Source organism: Ptychodera flava, chromosome 10, assembly GCF_041260155.1.
Source record: "Ptychodera flava strain L36383 chromosome 10, AS_Pfla_20210202, whole genome shotgun sequence".
Classification (NCBI taxonomy): domain Eukaryota; kingdom Metazoa; phylum Hemichordata; class Enteropneusta; family Ptychoderidae; genus Ptychodera; species Ptychodera flava.
Window position 1 is genome coordinate 26,793,324 of NC_091937.1, and position 19,599 is coordinate 26,812,922.

The window sequence follows — 19,599 nt, forward strand, 5'->3', positions numbered from 1 at the left end:
GCATCAAAATTAAGAGGCGATTTAAAAATATTCTCACAACGTTAACCAAGCTATAATAATGGCTGACCTTTGTAACCCTTGTTAACGCCTTCGCCGTCATAAAAGTAAAATTGATTTTTAGTAACTGCTTTTTAATTTTAAATTTTTTATTTCCCCGTCATACGACGGAGACGGCATACAAGGAAAGCAAGCTAAAAACTACTTACTAAGATTCGACCAGGAATTAATGAAACCGCAACCACGCAAACCGACGTTAAAGTATACGAAACAAGCTAAAATTATGAGCAGTATTTACGTATTTTGGCGGGAAATTTCGCGCGCAATTTTCGTATGGAACGATTCAATATTTTGACGACTACAACTTTGTGGTTTCATGATCGTTGTAGTCGAGCTTCACGAATCCCAAATCGTCGCAAATTTATGGGCGCGGATTTAATTTTATGACCGTCGTATACCAGAAATAAGCCGTTTTGCTCGAAACGCATAAATGAAATTAATTGATAAAAACCACTCGAGCGATACTTTTTATTGACAAAATATTTCACCAGAGGGTGAAAATCTGGGACTGGATTTTACATGAAATCTCCTCTATAACATAATTGCACGTACTTCATGAGCACGTTCCAAATATTAAGAAATATTTCCAAACAATTTTCGACATTTCAGCTGCTTATTCACCGGCCACTTAAATTTGAGCAATTGCATTTTACTGCGCGGTTTAATGCCGAACCTTGCTGTCGTAAATTGGCACATTTGTCGTAAAACACGTGTGTCGTGTGCTCGCTTTTGATGTCGATCGGCAGCACGGTGACAGATATGGGAAAAGCGGGACGTTGCTGAGAGACATGCCGCTCGTTTACTGTCATGCGCAGTTGTGGAAGAGGACGACATCAGAGAAAACCTGTACATTTACTTCTGAAGTACTAATTTTTGTAATCAAAATGACGGAACTTGAAACAATGACGGCAGGAGAAAATTAAAGTTTTGCTCTTGCTATTACGACAATAAATGTAATGATCAACTTTATAACACTGACACTTAAAATATGACCACAGTGCAATTTTCGTACATTTTTTTTTCAAATTGTAGACAAAGGCATGGATAACAGCAAATTGTTGACATGGTGAGTTTAATCATATCTTTGAAATATAGCTAATGGCAATTCAATATTGTACCAAACTACGGGAAACTATTTTATGTTCATGTAAACAATATAAAAACCCACCTTCAAAAAGTTGGCAACTTGGTAGTCTAGCCTAGTAGTAAGGAACAGTGCTTTAGTTTCAATTACTTTCTAAATCGAAGTTAATAAAACTGGTTTGTAGTCCCTTCTGACGATTATAAACATAGAAGAGTTTTAGCAAGTACGCTAAAGTCTGTGGGAACTACCAAATAAGGTATGAAACAGACACCAATCATGTGAGATAGAGAGACTAAAAAAGGTTGAACTTGTCTGAAGAGAAATATCTGCATCATGTAGGTTTTGCCAAGTCACAGAGAACATCTCAACATGAGATTCTATAATATGCCAAGGAGTAACATCAACCTTTCCTTCACGTGAACAATAAATATAAGTGTTACGTCGTACAAGACTTGATCCAAAAACTCTTTGCATGGTAAGAGTATTTTTTTTCAAAATTTACACGGTTGGAGTTGTACCTGAACGTTTTCGACTGTTACATGGTAAAAGCTAAAAAAATATTGTTAAGACGTATGCACTTAACTTGGATAACTTACTTGAATTCACAAAATGCATAAGCTTAAGAGAAAGAAATGCTTGGTGTGGGAACAACACCATGAAAATAAATGTAACGACAGATTAAATTATTGAATGTTCGCGTATTTCGTGGGTAAGTAAACAGCAAAGATGCATGTAACCCTGTGTACGTTATACATACATACATACATACATACATACATACATACATACATACATACATACATACATACATACATACATACATACATACATACATACATACATACATACATACATACATACATACATACATACATATATATATATATATATATATATATATATATATATATTATGAAAGCTCGATTTATGTATACAATATGACAGCTCCCTATATATGTGTACAATATACGTACATATTAAATGACATATGTACACACAGTTAAAATCGAATATATAGATTGCAAGTGTTTGTGAGTGTATGTAGAATATATATATATATATATATATATATATATATATATATATATATATATATATATATATTCCTACAGACACTAAAAACCACTCACACACATTACATCTATGTTCAATTGAAAAGCAAAATGTTGGCATATTGCGTTTTCATTTCGGATGAAGCGTCCGTTGTTGATATTTGATATGGAAACACTGTAATGAAGTGGCACTGGCTCAGCAGACCATTCCGATATCGGAAATTTAGTCATTTCGCCATATCCTAATCTTAGTCGTTTCCATCGAGGTGTAGTGATGAATTTCCAGTTAATGATCTCGAGAGCAGATACAAAAGACACCCTAATATTTGAAGCCATAATTTTAAAATCTGTCATGTGTCCAATATCCCCTATGAAAACAAATCCCCTGAAATGGCGTTTCATGACTGACCCGGAAACGCTACAATTTGCAGTGTTTGGGTTAGGTTTTTAACACTTGAATTGGAGTTCTTGATCGAAAATCACGTACGGTTAGTAACTTGACCTAAAATGATGAGTATTTTCCATTTTTTTTATGAGAGGCAAAATGAAGTGCACGATCCAGCAGGCGAGAATTTGTGGTTGACGTTTTGGCGCCATAACGTCTGCTATGAAAAAGGTTACGAGTATCAGTATTTCAAAATAATAACTTCACTTTTTCATAAGAGCAATTGTCACTATTTTATTCCCTCTCATAGCGCTCAGTGAGGGCATGAGAGTCTTCCAATATCCCTAACCCTGGAAATTACACAACAAATCGGTCTCGCGTCAGAAATAATAACGTGCCTGTCTTCGTTACCCTGAAGGGGGCTTGATCAATACTAATCGGCTGATTTTCAATAACAGGAACGCGTTAATTGAGAGGAACTATCATCACCGGGTTAAGAGCTAGTCGCGGTCAATACTTCTCCTAGCGAAGGTCTCTAAATTTTCATCTCTCTCCCCGGCTTGGGTCCTTGGCAACGTCACCGATGAGTGGGTTGTCGCCATTTTTTTTTTGGGAGGGGGAATATTTTGGACGAGATTACAGAGAAACGTTTAACGAACATGAAAAGGTTGAACAAAATCCGGTATATATATTATAAGATCAATAAGCTAGTCAAGTTTAAAGTGGAATTGTCAGAGAGTGTTGGCGGGTCAGACATTTCATGGATGTTGTGTCGTGACCAGGTTTCGACTGGGGAGATGGAGATAGAGAACACGGGATTGGCTTTTATCGATCTGTCCTTCTTGTTTGAGGTATATACGACACTTTGAGAAAAAAGTTAAGCCTCCTAGTTCCAGGTCTCTCTTCTCCCCCTGTAATTGTCATGGTGTACACTCCAGAAATGCGGTCTCTTAATTCCAGAGCGTGTCTGTCAAGTTTTTCCATTAGCGCAGATCCTCGCCGAAGCCCAGGAAATTCTACCCAGACGTGCTTCTGTCGTCTGCACGGGTCTCCGATCGATTTTTGAAAGATTTACTAGAAACGGTAGATATAGGAGGCAAGGTTGAGAATTTATGTCGGCAATTTTCGACCTAATTGAAGGTGGATATGCGAATGTAAGCTGGCGGATGGCTTTCCGTAAATGAAATAATTGTTCTGAAAATGGGTTGCCCGGATGTAGGGCCAGGAAAGCGTTGATTAAATTAGCCGACAATTAAAGTGGATGGAACGGGGAAAAGGGAAAGGGAAGCGTGATTAAACGAGAAATCTTGGGCACCTCGAACAACACTCTATACGCCGACACACTCGAGTTTTATTTACAGCAAGGAGGTATCGCCTGCTGATCGTTCATCGGCAGAGTCTGCAGTCGCTATATTGATCCAGTGAGCTTAGCAATTAGGCAATGCGCTGAAAATCGGAAAAAAGAAAGACGACTTGTGAAAGAGCGTGTGTCGCCAACTTTCTCTGAAACTGAATACCATAAAGGCCGCTTGTGATCGCTATTACAGCGGGACGAGTCACCCAATTTCAACACTATACCCCCTTCCTCGACGGTCTGGAGCCGAGCCATTGCCTGTGTAAACGGGCAAAGAAAACATTTTTATAAGAAATTGCGAAACGGGGGTCGGTGAAAGTTGCCCCGATACCCAGTGTCTCTTTTTCCTCCCCTAACTCTCTCCCTCTCATCTGAAGTAGGTTGGAATTGAGCTCGTCTCGCCACGATCGCATCTCATTTGATCAGGTTTGGAGTCTTACTAACACAACGGCGAGCGACACGACCGCATTTGAATCGAACGCTTCACGACCTTCTAAATACAAACCGCGCAGGTTACATGTGCTGGGCAGCACTAGAAAAGCGGCGGTGTGTTGACACAGTGATGCGCTGTGTACACGCCGTTACATGGAGGACCCATTTACTTCGATTGTAGCTTTACGTCATCCAGCTCGCGGGACGTTCATCTCTTTCCGACCTATAACTCCTTGTCTTTTGCAATATAGTGTAGTTTCTCAAATCCACATTCAAAAATCATGTGCTCAAATCACAAATACTGACAAGCCAAGAAATAGCGCAACGCAGAATAAAATATTGTAAAAATAAGATGAGAGCGTCCAAAATATACTGATTTTCAAATAATTTTCGGGAGTACCAGCGTAAATTGGCTAATAGTTTATAATTACAGTCAAGCCACTATACAGTGGGCATTTAAAGTTTATTACTGGGTACATGTATTGCGAAAGCTGGGGCGGCATTTGGTCCTTTAAAAGTCCACGATTTGGAAACTTCGATGAATTTTAATCAAAATTCCGCGGTTTTTGAAAATGTGTTAACATACAGAGTGATTCGCTCTATTTGATTGAAATTTTGTATGTGAGTGAGTGTGTGTATGCTCAAGATTTTTTATTGGCCTTCTGCCAGGCCTGTACACATTGCATCCGGATAATATTTTTTGTGTTGTTTCTTCGAGCCACGGACGCCTCCCAACCTTTCGAAATGTTTTTTAACTGCAAGGTTGGGAATTAGTCACAAATTGTGATAAAATGAGAGCTCCTCAATGGGCGTTTTAATGCAACGAGGAGCTGGAGCACCATCATTGTCCTACGGTATTGTCTCTGCGCTGGTAATTAATCCATAGCTACGAGGGGGTAGGACTGAAAAAGCCGCCTGATTAAAAATGCTTCACCTTCTCTTTGAACAAACACTGTTAAGTCATGCTTAAGTAACTTGTGCACCGGGTCTCTTAGTGTTTTTGTCTCGGTCGACAAAAAAACGTCATGTATGAGCGCTTGGGACTTCGCTGGAACACTCCGACTGGTCGTCAGTGGGTTCTCGGCACACTCAGGGCAGAGCGTGCGCTGTCGTATTCAGTGTAAATATTTCATACCAGTTCGGTTGTGATTCCAATTTAAAAACCTACTTACGGGTAGAATTCACAACGCATCGCTGAACAAAGCCGTTCCATGAGAAACTTTTAATTTTAAAGGGCTATTGTTTGAGTCGCTTGCTGTCCGCGACGGTCCTGAACTCCGACGAGCTCGAACGAAGCGTAACGAATCGAATCGAAACCGAAGCCTTGTTTTTCCTTCTATCGCGCCTGCTCCTCGCCATCTCGCCCAGCTTTTCTCAGAGGTGATTTGGGATGACTGTGAAAGATTTGAGCGCTGGGGGCCTGGCAGCGCATAAAATATTTAAGCCAAGGTGACCAAATGGCGGTCAACACACCTGAAAAAATACGCTATGCGAGACATTGCCACCGTCGACGCGAAAAGACAACGTGTTTCACCATGTTGAATATTCCATAGGACACATGCAAAATAGAGCGTGGCTGCTTTCCTGACAACTACGAGTGTGAACTTAGCATAGAGATCAATGTAAGGAAAGAAAAACACGACTTTAATGGACTAGACGACAAACAAGTAGGAGAAACCGGAGCAAACTCTGAGACAATACACTGAAGGAGGGATCTCTTGTCTCAATAATTTAGGCAAATAAATCCGGTATTTTGTTTTTCTAAAGTCTTTCATAGTAATATTTCTAAGCCGAGTGAAAGTTTCCCCAAGTTGTTTGGAGAGGGGCTTTTGCTCATACCCGGCCGTGCACGTGGAAGAGGAGGCTCTCAGGCCGGTTGCCAGGGGATACCAGGCGAGGGTTTCGATCGCCACTCTTGGGCACACACAAGTTTTTTTCTTTGTGGCTGTATTGTGTGTCGTTTAACAGTATGAGCACAATGCAAACACTGCGTCTTCGCATTGCCGAAGCAGGGTTAGTGTCGGCCAGGATGTGGGCGGGTAAATCCCCCGCTATAGCGCCGTTCAGTTACAAACCCCATCACCAAGCCACTTGCACCGAGATAAGACCGCCTTTTTTTCTGAAGGCTCGGTCGTCCTCGTTTTTTTTACTCTATCTCTCTCTCCCTTTCTCTCGCAGTATAACAGGCGCCTTCGTATCGTTTCTGGGCTGTTGAACTTCAATTCTCGGCTCTCCGCAGGCTGCAGCCAGACTCGGCCGACGTCCGCTGGGAGAGATCTTCCCCGGCTTGGCGAGTCACTTGATTGCCAAGCAAAGAATAGCTTCGACACAAATAGATGGGTAAATACGAGAGAGTGAAAAAAGGCCCCAGCCACTAGCAAATAAAAAGCACCCAGGCGGAAGTCGATCAGATTTGACATCACTGGCTAAACCTTCACATTAACGACAACAGTCGCTTTCACCTAGAACGACCGAGTTTTGTATTTTCCCGCATTAAAGAACAACATATTTTGTTAAAAAATGAGATTTTCACTTAGGCTGAACCAATTTTCATTGATTCTGTTAATCGATTAATACTTTGTGTCAATCATAAAGCACCAACACGACACTCCTCTGCTGACTTTGAGCAACTGACGAAACCATATCAACCCTGTACACATGTAAGCGTATCTTTCCCCCCAAATTATTGGTCAAAACTTGATGAAATTCATTTCATTAGCATTATTTTGACCATACACTGTTTAGCAACACAGATACCATTTGATGTAGATTTCAAGAAATTATCGGGGTATCTTAATAAGTGAAAGTTTTGAGAGTTCTCTTGTAAAAACTATCTTTCCATTGTTACAGGCGGGTTTTTCATCCTTTTTAGCAGCCTTTTTGTCCTTTCTACGGTTTCAGAGCATCGGCATGGATGTGGCACAAACGGAAGACGCTAGAACAAAAAAGGGGGAAACATAGCGCTTAGTCATCCCTCAGTAGCTTGGGGCATGTTTTGTATCGTATGGTTATGAAAATTAATCTAGGAGTGTGTGCTGGTATTACTGGCGACCTCTTCGCACATTATTGGGGTATTTTCATCTCAGGAGCTCTTTGCTGGCTGCTTCTTTAATCTTTGCTCGCGCTCTTTCCAATAAAAACGCCGGGTATGTTAATGCTCGCACACGCGGATTACACATTAAGGCCCTTCCTCCGTGCTTCTTTCACTAAGTCTTTCGGTAAATGTCTTCGCCGAGAAAACATGCCCAAATTGAGCACTATACGCTAAATATACAAAGCTAACAATGCGGGGTAGTTTGCACACAAAAGACGGCAGTCTCGTTCTATTGTGCTTGCACGCCCTATTTTGGATAGCATGGCAGCCCGAGACTAAATTACAAGTACCGGGGAAAATTAACTGAAAATAAAAGGGGGGTTCTAATACTGCTGTTACTGAGAAAATAGAATGGGCCTTTCATAGCCGCTAAACTTCAGATCTAAAAGTTATGTTTGGTAAATTTTCTGCTTGCTATGTTGTAATTACGGTGAATCGACTGAAGGCTAGGCGGCGGCTACGAGCGCGCACGTCCGTATGATTTGTGAGAGAAGCGACAGAAAATAAAAGGGTGTCTTAGACACAGCAGCGCTGACTAGCTTTTCTTATTGCTACTACGTGATTCAACGTTCGCGGGTAATGTCGTTTTCGGCTGCAAGATTGAAGACCGTGCCGTCCAGACGTAATATCATTACGGGAGGAGCGGAGAGGCTACACGGCGGCTAGCCCCCAAGCCGCGAACCGATGAAAAATCAAGGATTGGAGAAGAGTTGACAATTTGGCAGGACTCTACTCACGGGCATGCTGAAAAATTTATCGCAGTCTGTTGTTTACTTGAGACATCTTGACAAACGTCCCCGCGTTTCTCTGAACTGCTGTTTTGACAGATTGTAGCTGGAAGCTAACGGGTACACGGCTATAGCAGTTGGACATTTGCTTTCTGTCTGCGCAAGGTTGTCATATATAGAAAAAACACCACGGTAACGAGCGGCATATTTGTTTTCAATTTCGCCCAAAAAAAGTTTTGTCGTGTCAAATTTGATGGAGTCTCCAGATATTACATGTCAATAGTCACGCCAACTCATTTGCGCATGCGCCCTGCGGTGTGTCTTCTTGGTCGACATTTGCCGCAGCGGCAAATGACAACACATTGGACTGTTGCAGGCAAGAGGTGCGATCATTTACCGTGTTGGCAGCCGTTTCTCGTGGTTCCATTCTTTCACAATATGGTTATTTTGCCCACTCCCCCGGGGCAACCAGCCAGCCGTACTGACGCCATCTTTTTCATTATCCGCGTACCTGAGTTCGCTTCGGCCCGTTCCGTGCAAATTCAGAAGCAATAGGTTGTAAGCGCTGAATATATGACTTGTGACGTAGAAGGCATGTATAAGCTGTGCTCGGAAGGACGACTATCACACGGCCACGCCATTAACTACGTCAAACCGTCTCTCGACCCGAGATTTTCGCTCGTTCTATGAAACAAATGGTGAATTAAAAAGGACGGAAAGGTCTGTAAACGGGTCTTGCGGATTCCGTCTCGCCCAGTACCTCTGCGTTCCAACACGTCCGCCTTCACGCCCAAAACAACAAGCCTAACACTTTCGCCAATTCGAGCATACAATCCGAACAACGCAAGAAAACAAGCCCTTCACTCCGCTGACTGCATTTAAAATTCTTGAGCAAAAAAACCCACTCGAAAGTCGGACCTGTCTGGCGAGAAACACTCCACACCACCTGTGTATGGCCTCCGATACGATGCACTTCCGTACGTTTGACACCTTCGGGTTTAGTACACGCGGCTTGTTCAATATGTATTCAACGTCTAAATAGAGACTGCTCTATATGTAAGCAAGGCCTAGATCACTGCAATTATTAGCAATTGTAATGAAGGTGGTTGAAATCGCGATACTCGTGCGCTTGTATTAATATTTCATAGTTTATATTAATCAATGGCTCCGCATTATATTTGGTTAGGGCGATAAAAAGAACGGTAGTGTAGTTTAACTAACAGGCGTATTTTAAGCAACTAGGAGTGTTTTTCTAACTCGGTGATTGCCCTTTCAACTTGCGCAGGAACAAGTACAAGTTCAACGAAAACAAACACGCAAACTGATTGGTGCTGGTTGTTATTGTTGTCTTGAACAGGGAGATTTCTTTTTCCCCCTCACACAGAGCAGATAACGTACGCTGGTTAGGTTCGCCTGCCAATAGAAATTTGGGTGGCTTGTTATTTTCCAGGTAGATTTTTAATTAAAGACACAGAGGTTGTAGCGTTACATCACCACTTTTTAAATTGAAATGTAGTGTTTTGTCCGGCAAACGCGGGCAATACCCTTTCACCGGTGGCGTCCATTTTAACTTTCTATTCATCCGCTGTCCCATCTGACGTTACAGAAAACAGGAAGAAGGTTGTAATCAATGACAAAAATGTGACTCACCTAAGGCAGCCAGTAAAAAGGCTGTGACACAAAGGAAATGGGCCAGGGTGCCGCTTGTGGACTGTGATGCATTGTTCCCGTCTGTTTACAACTGGACTGGCGAGCAAAAAGCTCTATCGCTGTTAACTCACCCCTGTCTGTTCATACGTACGTGCTAGTCCCCCCAGCCCGGCCCATTGTCCACAGTTTTGCCAGTTTCGTCAAAAAATATCCCTACATTTCGATGCAAAACAACGACTCAAGGTGGGATGGGAACGAGGTCTGCCCATCTGCCGATATTGAGGTTTCATTACAAAAAAATTGGGGTCAAACGATAAATTCTGAAAGTGCAATGAAACAACACTAGTCATTTTGAATTTTGTCGGACTGAATTTTGGCAGTCGTGAATCATAAGACAATTTGGAGCTAATTACCCCCGTATCTGCATGACCAGCGGCGAGTTTAATACCTCAGCCTTCATCTCTCGATCCTCCTTTCTGTTTACTAATTCAATTACTAAAAAAATGTTGACCGGGCAATGCTCTGTACAGCGTGGTCAACAATATTGAACCAGGAAGCCATACAAAAAAAAATGGATGCACAGCACTTGGACAGGCCTGGTGTGGCCTCACAAGCTTGGAGTTGACACACGGCTTCACTGCTGGTCGACCTTCTGCTGGAAAATACTCCCAACGAGCCTGTCTATATGACACACATTTAAAGACAGATTAAAATATGAAGGACAAGAGTACAACTGACAGGTGCGAGCAAAGCTTTCAGTCGACTAGTCCACTTGTACGCCGTCAAAAAGGGCCTCATTTTCGAGGTTTTTTTTCAGTGTTTATTATCTGATCCCATGCCAATGTTGGGGGGGGGGGGAAAGCACAAGGCTTTGTAACTGTTGACGACAATTTCAGTATCGGGAATATTTCGGCGTTTGTTCGCCGTCGAAAACTATAGACTGTACGATCATCACGTGCGTTGCAAACGATAAAATCATTGGCTGTGTAAACTCGGGGGCCATTTCTAATGCACTCCCCACTTTCACTGACACGAAGGTGTCGTGTCTCATTTTTTTAGTGTTTGCCGTGGCTTAACTCGAGTGAACAATAAACTCTTGTTTTAATCCATGTCGGGAGATTTTTCTGAAAGGGAATTTTTGCCCTTTGTTTCGCTATTTGCGTCCATGTACTTGCCCTGTCCACGTTAAAACATAGGGGAAGTCGAGGTGCAGTAGGATATATACGGGCATTCAATTGCACATCGAGCTGGCCCATATGGCTGGCTAGCTTTAAATAGACTCGCTCGCTAACTACCCAAGCTGTGCGAAACAATTGACACTCCGCACAGTTTCACAGCAGCGACACTGTTTTTGCCGATGCACCCCTTTGTCGCTAATTGCCAATTTTTTGCCCGATGAAAGCCGTGCCAAACACACCGCCAATTTACGCGATAGTCTTCCCTGTTGAGAACCAGGAGGTACTAGACGATGGGCACCTCGGTTTTTTTTTCGTCAAGTACCGACGCTGTTGTTCCAAGCTTAAGGTTGAAATTGAGAGTATGAACATAAAATATGAGAAGTCAGGGTCAGCGATGCGAAAGCCTTCCTACACTTGTCGTTTACAAGCAAAACATCCCCTTCGCGAACAGGCCGTAAAATTTACGTTCATGGCGGCCAATACAAATATAGAAAGGGCGATCCCCTTAGTACGAAGGTATTTGACTTACTGAAAAGAACACACATTATTAACCAAATAAGCTATTTTTTACCTTGGAATCAATAAGAGGTCAGCGGCGGGCCAATAGCAGTAACGCTTGCCGGGGGAAATTGGACTTTCATTCGTGAGCTACTGCGCGACACAATTTGCAGTGTTATATGCAGCTGCCGTACCACACTTTTATTCAATAAGTCAGAACTCCGGATTGTTATTTTTGTGATTAGGTGTATGGGTTAACTTAGGAATTTAAGTGAATTTTCGACAACAAAGGAGGAGAACAGTGGACAACGGCTATCGTACCCCGATATACAGGCAGCTGACAACTATTAAAAATCGACACACATGTCGTCCACAACCCTGCGCGATAGCATTAATCCAAGAGAAACGAAAAACAGCATGTAGGCTGCGATGATGCGGATGTTTTCAATACATATTTCTATAGCAGCTCTGGCCATCTGATGTCTAAATTGTTAAGCCGTCACAAAATGCTGTTTGTATATCACTGTCACAACCTAAACACCTTTCAAATTTCGTCCATCCAGCCCGACAGGCAGAAAACAGGGTCGAACAGATAACTGATGTATGATAGAGTATAGAAAACAGCGACGGAGCATTTCGTCCATCAAATTTGACATACATGTCCACTTGTTTATATTCCTGTTAATCCAAGTCTATCTCCTGTAACCAACCAAGGTAAAAAACAGTGCGCCTCCAAGCTTAATTGTCTTCCAAAATCGTATTTATTGTCTTTCAAGAATTTTTTGGTACAATGATAAATTCGGTTAGGATGCTAACTACAAATACATGTAAGTCTAGTTTAATCACAAAATGAGTCTTTGACGGTAAAACGGTCCTGTCGGGTTTTTTGTCGCTGTTAATATAAAATATACGTCTTTTGGTACTATGACAACGTCGACTTTGGAAGCGTAAACAATACAGTTTAAATTAAATTGTCATGACAACGCCAAAGTCTCACCTCTCTCTCAAAAAAGAGAATAATCGAGCCTCTTTAAAAATAACATAAAACGGAAAGTAAGAATATAAACGTTTTTGTTTGAAAATCTTTGAATCCTAGTTTTTTTAGTTATTTAACTGTACATTTTGAAAAAAATAAGGTGGCATCGAGAACTTATATAGGTGAGTTAGAAGTCAAGGTGCACGCGTTGTACACTAAACGTATATCAAGTGCATTTGACTTTACTGCTAAGCTAAATGTATGCTAATTACCCTGCTGAACAAGGCTAACGAAGTTCGACCCCTCCCCCTCCATACCCTCTTCCCCTGCCCTCAAAACAGCATAATAATATTTTCTATTTCCCTTAATAACATAAAATGTACCCTGGTTGTTTTGTCTGGAAGAATTCTCTCTTTAAATAAGCCGAACCTGCATAATTTATATCTATTTTTTTGCGAGTCAAAAAGCCTTCCAAGGAAACAGGCAAAAACAAGATGACCATTAGGAGTGATTGACATAAACGATTGTTCTGTGCAGTTTGACAAAAAAGTACACAAACGTGAATTCAGACCAACATATACACAATAAATCAACTTACAATTTTGGCATGTTATAGGTACAAAACGACACACGTGGCATTGTCATTGGCCAGTTATTTAGTTGTCCATTTCGATGGCTGACCAATAATATTGTCTCTCTGCACTCAGTTACACATGGTGCCTTTCAAGTTATTGCGAGCAATATGGTGGGTGAAAAGAAAACTCGCCAGTAAATGTAATGAAAGCTGCAATAATGAGTTGTATGGAGCATGCAGCGATAAAAATGTTTTCCTTGTGTTGGTAAACTTATACTGAACGCTCTCTAGTTTCCTGAATAGAGCCAAAATGTGGGTTCCTCTGGTCAGACTTGCTGCATTGTCCAAAGGAAAACTCAATACATAGCACTGAATAGAATTTGCTGTCAATAAGCACTGGCTCAAAGCAATAGCGTGGTTTTACACTAAAACAGGCTGAGGTGTTTTTGTGTGAATGTACTCACAGTCTCAAGTCTCTTTCGCTCATTGTGCTGCCTGGGCCACGGACATGATGTGTGATGACGGTGGGGACGATGCCATCGTGACAGAAATGTGCCCAGCGGACTGGGCGAGACCGGGCGACGATTGCATGATGTCTCGGAGGTCGGGAGATTCTCGTTTCGTTGTTGAAATACTGCCGGAGAACGTTGTATCGGTCGAGACGCCACTGGTGGGTATATGGCCTCCTAGAACTGTGTCGTTTGTAACTCCTATAACCGGTGGGGTCATTCTCTTCTCTTTCTGTCGTCTGTTGCAAAACCATACTCGAACAACTTCCTTTTCTAACTGCAAGTTTTCGGCTAACTGGCTGATTTCTGGTGCGGATGGTTTTGGCTGTTTCAAAAAGTGGTTTTCTAGGGCCCCTTTCACAGTCACTTCTATACTGGTTCGCTTCTTGCGTTTACGGCCCTGTGCCGCTATCTTGTCTATGCTAGTCGGAGACCCTGTTGTTGAGTCGGCCTCCTCTAGCCACTTCTGTAGCAGCGGTTTTAGCTTGCACATGTTCTTGAAGCTAAGCTGTAGCGCTTCAAAGCGACATATTGTCGTTTGGCTGAATACGTTACCGTACAGTGTGCCCAGGGCAAGCCCAACGTCAGCCTGCGTGAAACCCAGTTTGATGCGCCGCTGTTTGAACTGTTTCGCGAATTGCTCAAGATCGTCGGATGACGGGGCGTCGTCGTCCGACATTTCGTGGTGGTCGCCGTTGTGGTTTTCACGAAGGTGTGCTCCGAGTTGTGCGCCGGGGTTCATCATACCGTTAACGTTGACGTTAACGTATCCTCCGTGAGGATGGCTGTACACAGAACCGCCTGAGCTCATTGGCATATGAGCTGAAGTTACAGGAGAATTCCAAGCGCCGGGGTGTGGAACTTGCGGATGGTGATGTGTACGGTGAGGGACCTGTCCTTGCATTTCGTCTCTACCCTGTACCAGTGTTGTTTTGATGTCTTGCCCAAGAACTGAGGTTGGGATTCCGGCTGGCCATGGACTCGTTTCTGTGTGTGGCGTGAGACCGATCCATTGAGGTCCAGCGGGATGGCTCAGAGGATGGCTATTACCTACGTTTGGTGGTGCAGTCATGAAATCAGTGGCGATTTTCGGCGAGTCTCGTTGAAACATAGTGGCTTGTGAAACATGGGTATGCATGTTGTCCGATGTTGACGTGGTGCCGGCCGCCACTGTACTAGTCGGGTTGTACGGCGTTGACGTTGTTGTAGCCATCTCAGTTCGTTGGCTTGCACGCTGATCTGACTTGCAAAACTGCAGCTATGTAGAAACTCTCTCCACTTTAGTTTGCCGCCAGATACATCATGGCGATGAAAGATGTGACCCCGATCAGCTTTCCGATTGGCTAATCACCAAGTTGATTGACACTCACGATGGCATGAATCGCCTGGCCGCTGATGCTGATTGGCTATTACCTACTTATCCATTCAGTCGTCAATGACTACTTCACAATGGGCTGCATATGTAAATTAGGTCATTAATTTTCACTGAACAGCTTGCTGGCTTTTGTTATTGTTTACCGGGAAAACCGCATTATGGGCAGTACAAATCATGTGCTCGGCAAGAACAGCGTGCTGGAGAAAAAAGAGGCAGTAAAGTGTTGTCGCAAATGCTATGTACTGGGTCAATTCGAAACCCCCCAAAGGCGGTGTCACAACTGGGAGGTGGCCGGACTTCTGATTGATAGATTCGCCGCCCTATTTAGCTCTGCTACCTTTTGCCACCTTGCGTTGTAATGATTGCGAAAGGAAATTCAACCTACTCGAGGCGAGGAAATTACATCGTACTGGATTTTTTTACGATCTTGCCCCGTTTCCTGACCCAGGCCTCTTTGTCATTTAAAACAATGCATTCAAACTTTATTTTATTTTAGAGTTTTATGACATCGGTTGTTTTATTCGTTTGTATACAGGTGAGGATAGGCGCTCCTGAACGTTGTAGGGAACAGCCTTGCTTTTTTTATATCGCCTGTAAACGTTCTCATCAATTGTAAGAAGTGCTCTCGAGTACTCTTAGCGGGGTTGAAGTCAATTTTCCACGGCAGCTGGCGAATGGCTTCTCGTCGTATTTGTGTGGGAAGTTGGGATGCTAAATTTGACCGAGTACCAGTGTTACCAGTCTGTTTACTGCAAAGGAGAACCCCGCCCATTACGTAATAAGTATCTTCTGGCAAAATAACACCTATGCTGGAAGACATTCAAACTGAAGATATAAAACGAATTAACCAATGCAATTATGGCTGTATTGTGTTTAATCCTAAATCGCAAAACAGAGCCGTGGAAAAAAGTTCCACTTTAATTTGACCTGCAGAGCTTCGAACTGGACTGGAGCTTCCAGGGTTCAATGACTTACACCTGTGCGGGGGGAAAAAGGGATACACATACGAAAGAATTTCATCACATTCTTTCGTGAACCACACAAATGTTTTGACACTCCGCCTGCACACCGTAGAACGGCAACATGCCAGTGGATATAATTAACAGCGATTGTATGGTCAAAGTGACGTAAAGTGCCGAAGCAGACAAAAAGTCAGTAACCTTTGGACTTCACGAGTTCGAAAAGGCGGCTTATTTAGAAGGCAACAATGCGAATGAGAGGACAGAGAGACTGCCTCAGTATTTAAGTTAATATTCGACGCATATTCTCACAATGAAGTACAATCGTGCGCAGCTCATAAAGATTTGAAACTGATAACAATATAGCGGAACGCAAACTCAAATCGAGTGACGTCACTAAATTATTAAATATGCCAAACTACAAAATGTGCCAAACTTTTCCCGCCATTTCCTTTTACTTTCTTCCTTTGCTTAATGTGCGTCTGTATTTGTATTGACGACCCCACAAAGGGTAGAGCCGATTAAAAGTGATAATGTCATTATATAGACACGCTAGATGTCATTGAACATGCGCATTTTAACAAGTATCCGACGCAAAGTGCGATTTTGAAAAATACCCGGAAACGTCCCGAGCGGGCCTTACGGTACCCCTGTCGTGTGTTTTATCACAATCTATCAAAGGGTGGTTCGTATCTCACAAATAAATGTGACAATTGTCTCAATTGGAAACAAACTCAGAGAGAGGAGCACAGCTGATCATGCAAATATCGACCATCAAGAACACGAGGGGAGTTATTCCGGGCAATTTCCGTTACAGTGAAATCTCGTACTCGGTGTAGAAAACACAAGAACAAACACTGATCGATCGGAGAGGTTCATCCGATGTTGAAAGCATTCTCTATACAAAATGTCATTCGAATCGGAAATGCATTTTGTGATCTCTAAATTACATGTCTACATCTGAACCATGCAAAGGGAGGGGGTACTTTTGCTAAACGAGCTTTCGTTCAGGCAATATTGTCAAAGTTTTGCTGTTCCCATGCTTTCGTTATTCGGCGCATATCGCGGCAAATGTTCACTTTTTTATCACTGTTTTGGAGGTTTGCAGGATACGACAACATGTAATACCAAAGGAGGAGAAAAACTGCCTTTTCTTGGTTAACAATGCATATTTTAACCTTTTCAAGCTATGTGACGGAAATTTGTAAATATTTCACTTCAAAGAATTGTTGTGCTCTTTCCCAAATAAAGCATCCGCTATGCCTCTGTGGTTGCTTATAGTAAACTCCAAAATACACCAGCGGCTGTGTCGACGGGCAACGTTCTTCGATTTCGAAACAAGAAACGTATGGCGATGCCTGTGCGTTGGGGGCTGTTGATTTAAATTAAGCAGAAGTAAAGAAAAGTTGTTAGTATTTTTGTGAGCGTGTCGCGCTCGTCGCGCAGCGATGAGAATTGCCAGGCGGTCTATTACATCACACGATCCATCATCCACGGCCCAACAGTTCAGCATTTACTCACAGAGTCCCGCTGACCCGTGTCTTAAAAAAAGTCTCACCGGCTGTGATGCGAGGAAAATGAAATGACGGTCTTCGCAATCGTCAAAAAATCTGGGCACACGAATCGGAGACGAAACCATTGCGCGGGAAAAAAATATATTAAAGAGCAGGAACAAAAATGGGCAGTTCAAAATCTTTTCATATAATCTCCCCGGAGCACCTATTCACCGTAATCTTTGTTTAGTTGACAAATTTCGAGTTATTTAATGGAAGATGTTTTTTGAGAAAATGAAAAAAAAAAGATAAATCCCAATTAAACTTCGCATCAACAAAAAACCGTAACCGACAGAGGTAGATAATTTTAATTCTTCCCTGCTTCAATTACCCACGTAGAAAGACCAGCACCCATGGGAGTTACATACAATACCTCCAAATAGTGCATATTATCGGCTTCTATTTTTTTCCCCCTGTTTCTTCTGCGCCTGCAGGCGCTTTGCTGAACATAATTATACGGTGAAACCCCCATTCAATATTGCAGGAGGCACAATTGAAAATCGGTTCTATTGTCTTTGAGCTAATACCACTATTAGGGGCTGGCTTTTGGGCGCAGCGTCACACGTTTCCATTCGCTTGCTCGGATCTCATCAATCACGGGGCACTGGGGCTTGATGGCTAGAAATTGAGCTGCATCTCTCTGCCCGAGTGCAGGATCCAAAACTTGCAACCTTGTCTCAGCTGAGTATATCGCACGGCGATAAACAGGGCTTAGCTAGATTTCCCCGAAACGATGGCGGGAGGATCTCCGATGATTTATTGAGGAGTGGGGGGTCGATGTACGGGACAGAGGCGATGAAGGGATGAGGTGTGAAACGGAGGTCAGGTTGAAACTTGAATTCGGACTCGACACAGTTTAGATTGTGTCTGGCTAAGTCAAGTACACGTATTTGTGAGCATCAGGGTTCATTGTTCGTTTCTCGCTGAAGCCAGCCTTTATCTCCTGGACTTTGAATGCTCAAATTAATTTGACGAAAGTTGTTTTGTTTCTTTGATGTCATTCAACCGTACCGACGAGGGGGGAAAGAGGTAAAATTTACCACCCCTGTGCTTTTCTCTCAGTCCTTTCATGTGCACAAAGCTGTCGATGGGTTGGCCAGTCTGATTTCACCAAGTCCTGGAGCCTCACCAAGCTTATGAATATTCCAAGACCATTAACGCGGGGGCATACTTTCAGAGCGGGGTTCTGTCACCATGACAATAGTCCGAGCAGCATCCTTGCTGTCGAGCGCCCCTCTCCATATCGCAGCAAATATTTCATTTCCGAAACAAAACAAAGGAACATCACGCTGGATACGTGCAGCGACAGCGCGTGCGAAACGTGCGTCTGTTTGCACTTGCATGGCCATACTGAGAATCTGACTGAACGTTTTTTTTTCTCCCGAGGGTAACTCCTCGGAGAGAATATTGAGCAACGGACAGAATAGTAAGCGCTGACATAGTCACGCATCCAACTGCCATCGAAAGTCGTCACCGAGAAAATTGAATCAAGAGTAAATTGGAAGAACGACCGATTGTAGAGGTTAGGTGGCGAATCGACGATGAAAAGCATGATAGCCGGACACAGATAATATCTCCAGTCCATCATACGACACGTACCAATACGCCACTGCAAAATTGATATCGAATTTTTCAAAGCAGTCGGCAGCCGGGGTTACCTTAAAAAGTATATTAGAGCGGTGTACCATCAGAGAGGAGAGCCGGCCCTTGGGAGCAAGTTAACTGATGGACGAGATAAAAACGCGAAAATGTTAAAGTTGCCGCAGTACACAGTTTTATGTTAAAAATCAGTTGGGCTTGGAGTCGAAAAAGCCCTCGCAGCCGGAATCCAACGACGCGGAGAAGCGAAATTGGATTTGGACTTCTTTCGGATGTTTTCAGGATATATACCGAACGAATGCAACAGAATCGGAACGAAGTCTTGGATACTTTTGTGAACCGTCAGCAGATTTGACATATCCGATAACACCAGATGTCTTGAAAGAGTTTATTGATCAGGTCGTTAGGTTCAAATCATGATAAGTGTGGAATATGGAAGGCAAAATATAAACTTATGATTACTTAATTCGCAATATTTGTAAAGGATATGATACTATTTAAGGTCTTGTAGTTATTCAATTGATAAATAAAGCTCTAATGGG

General features: G+C 42.7%; 1 protein-coding gene and 1 long non-coding RNA gene across 2 annotated transcripts in view; one reads left to right on the top strand and one right to left on the bottom strand.

Moving 5' to 3' along the window:
- LOC139142372 (uncharacterized) overlaps positions 1 to 19,599 on the top strand; it is a 49,198-nt gene that overhangs the window by 10,624 nt on the left and 18,975 nt on the right. The window lies entirely within an intron of this gene.
- Positions 12,255 to 14,915, bottom strand: LOC139142370 (POU domain, class 3, transcription factor 4-like). The gene has a single exon (XM_070712290.1). It carries the CDS (start codon positions 14,782 to 14,784, stop codon positions 13,546 to 13,548), a length of 1,239 nt encoding a protein of 412 aa, XP_070568391.1. The 5' UTR covers positions 14,785 to 14,915; the 3' UTR covers positions 12,255 to 13,545.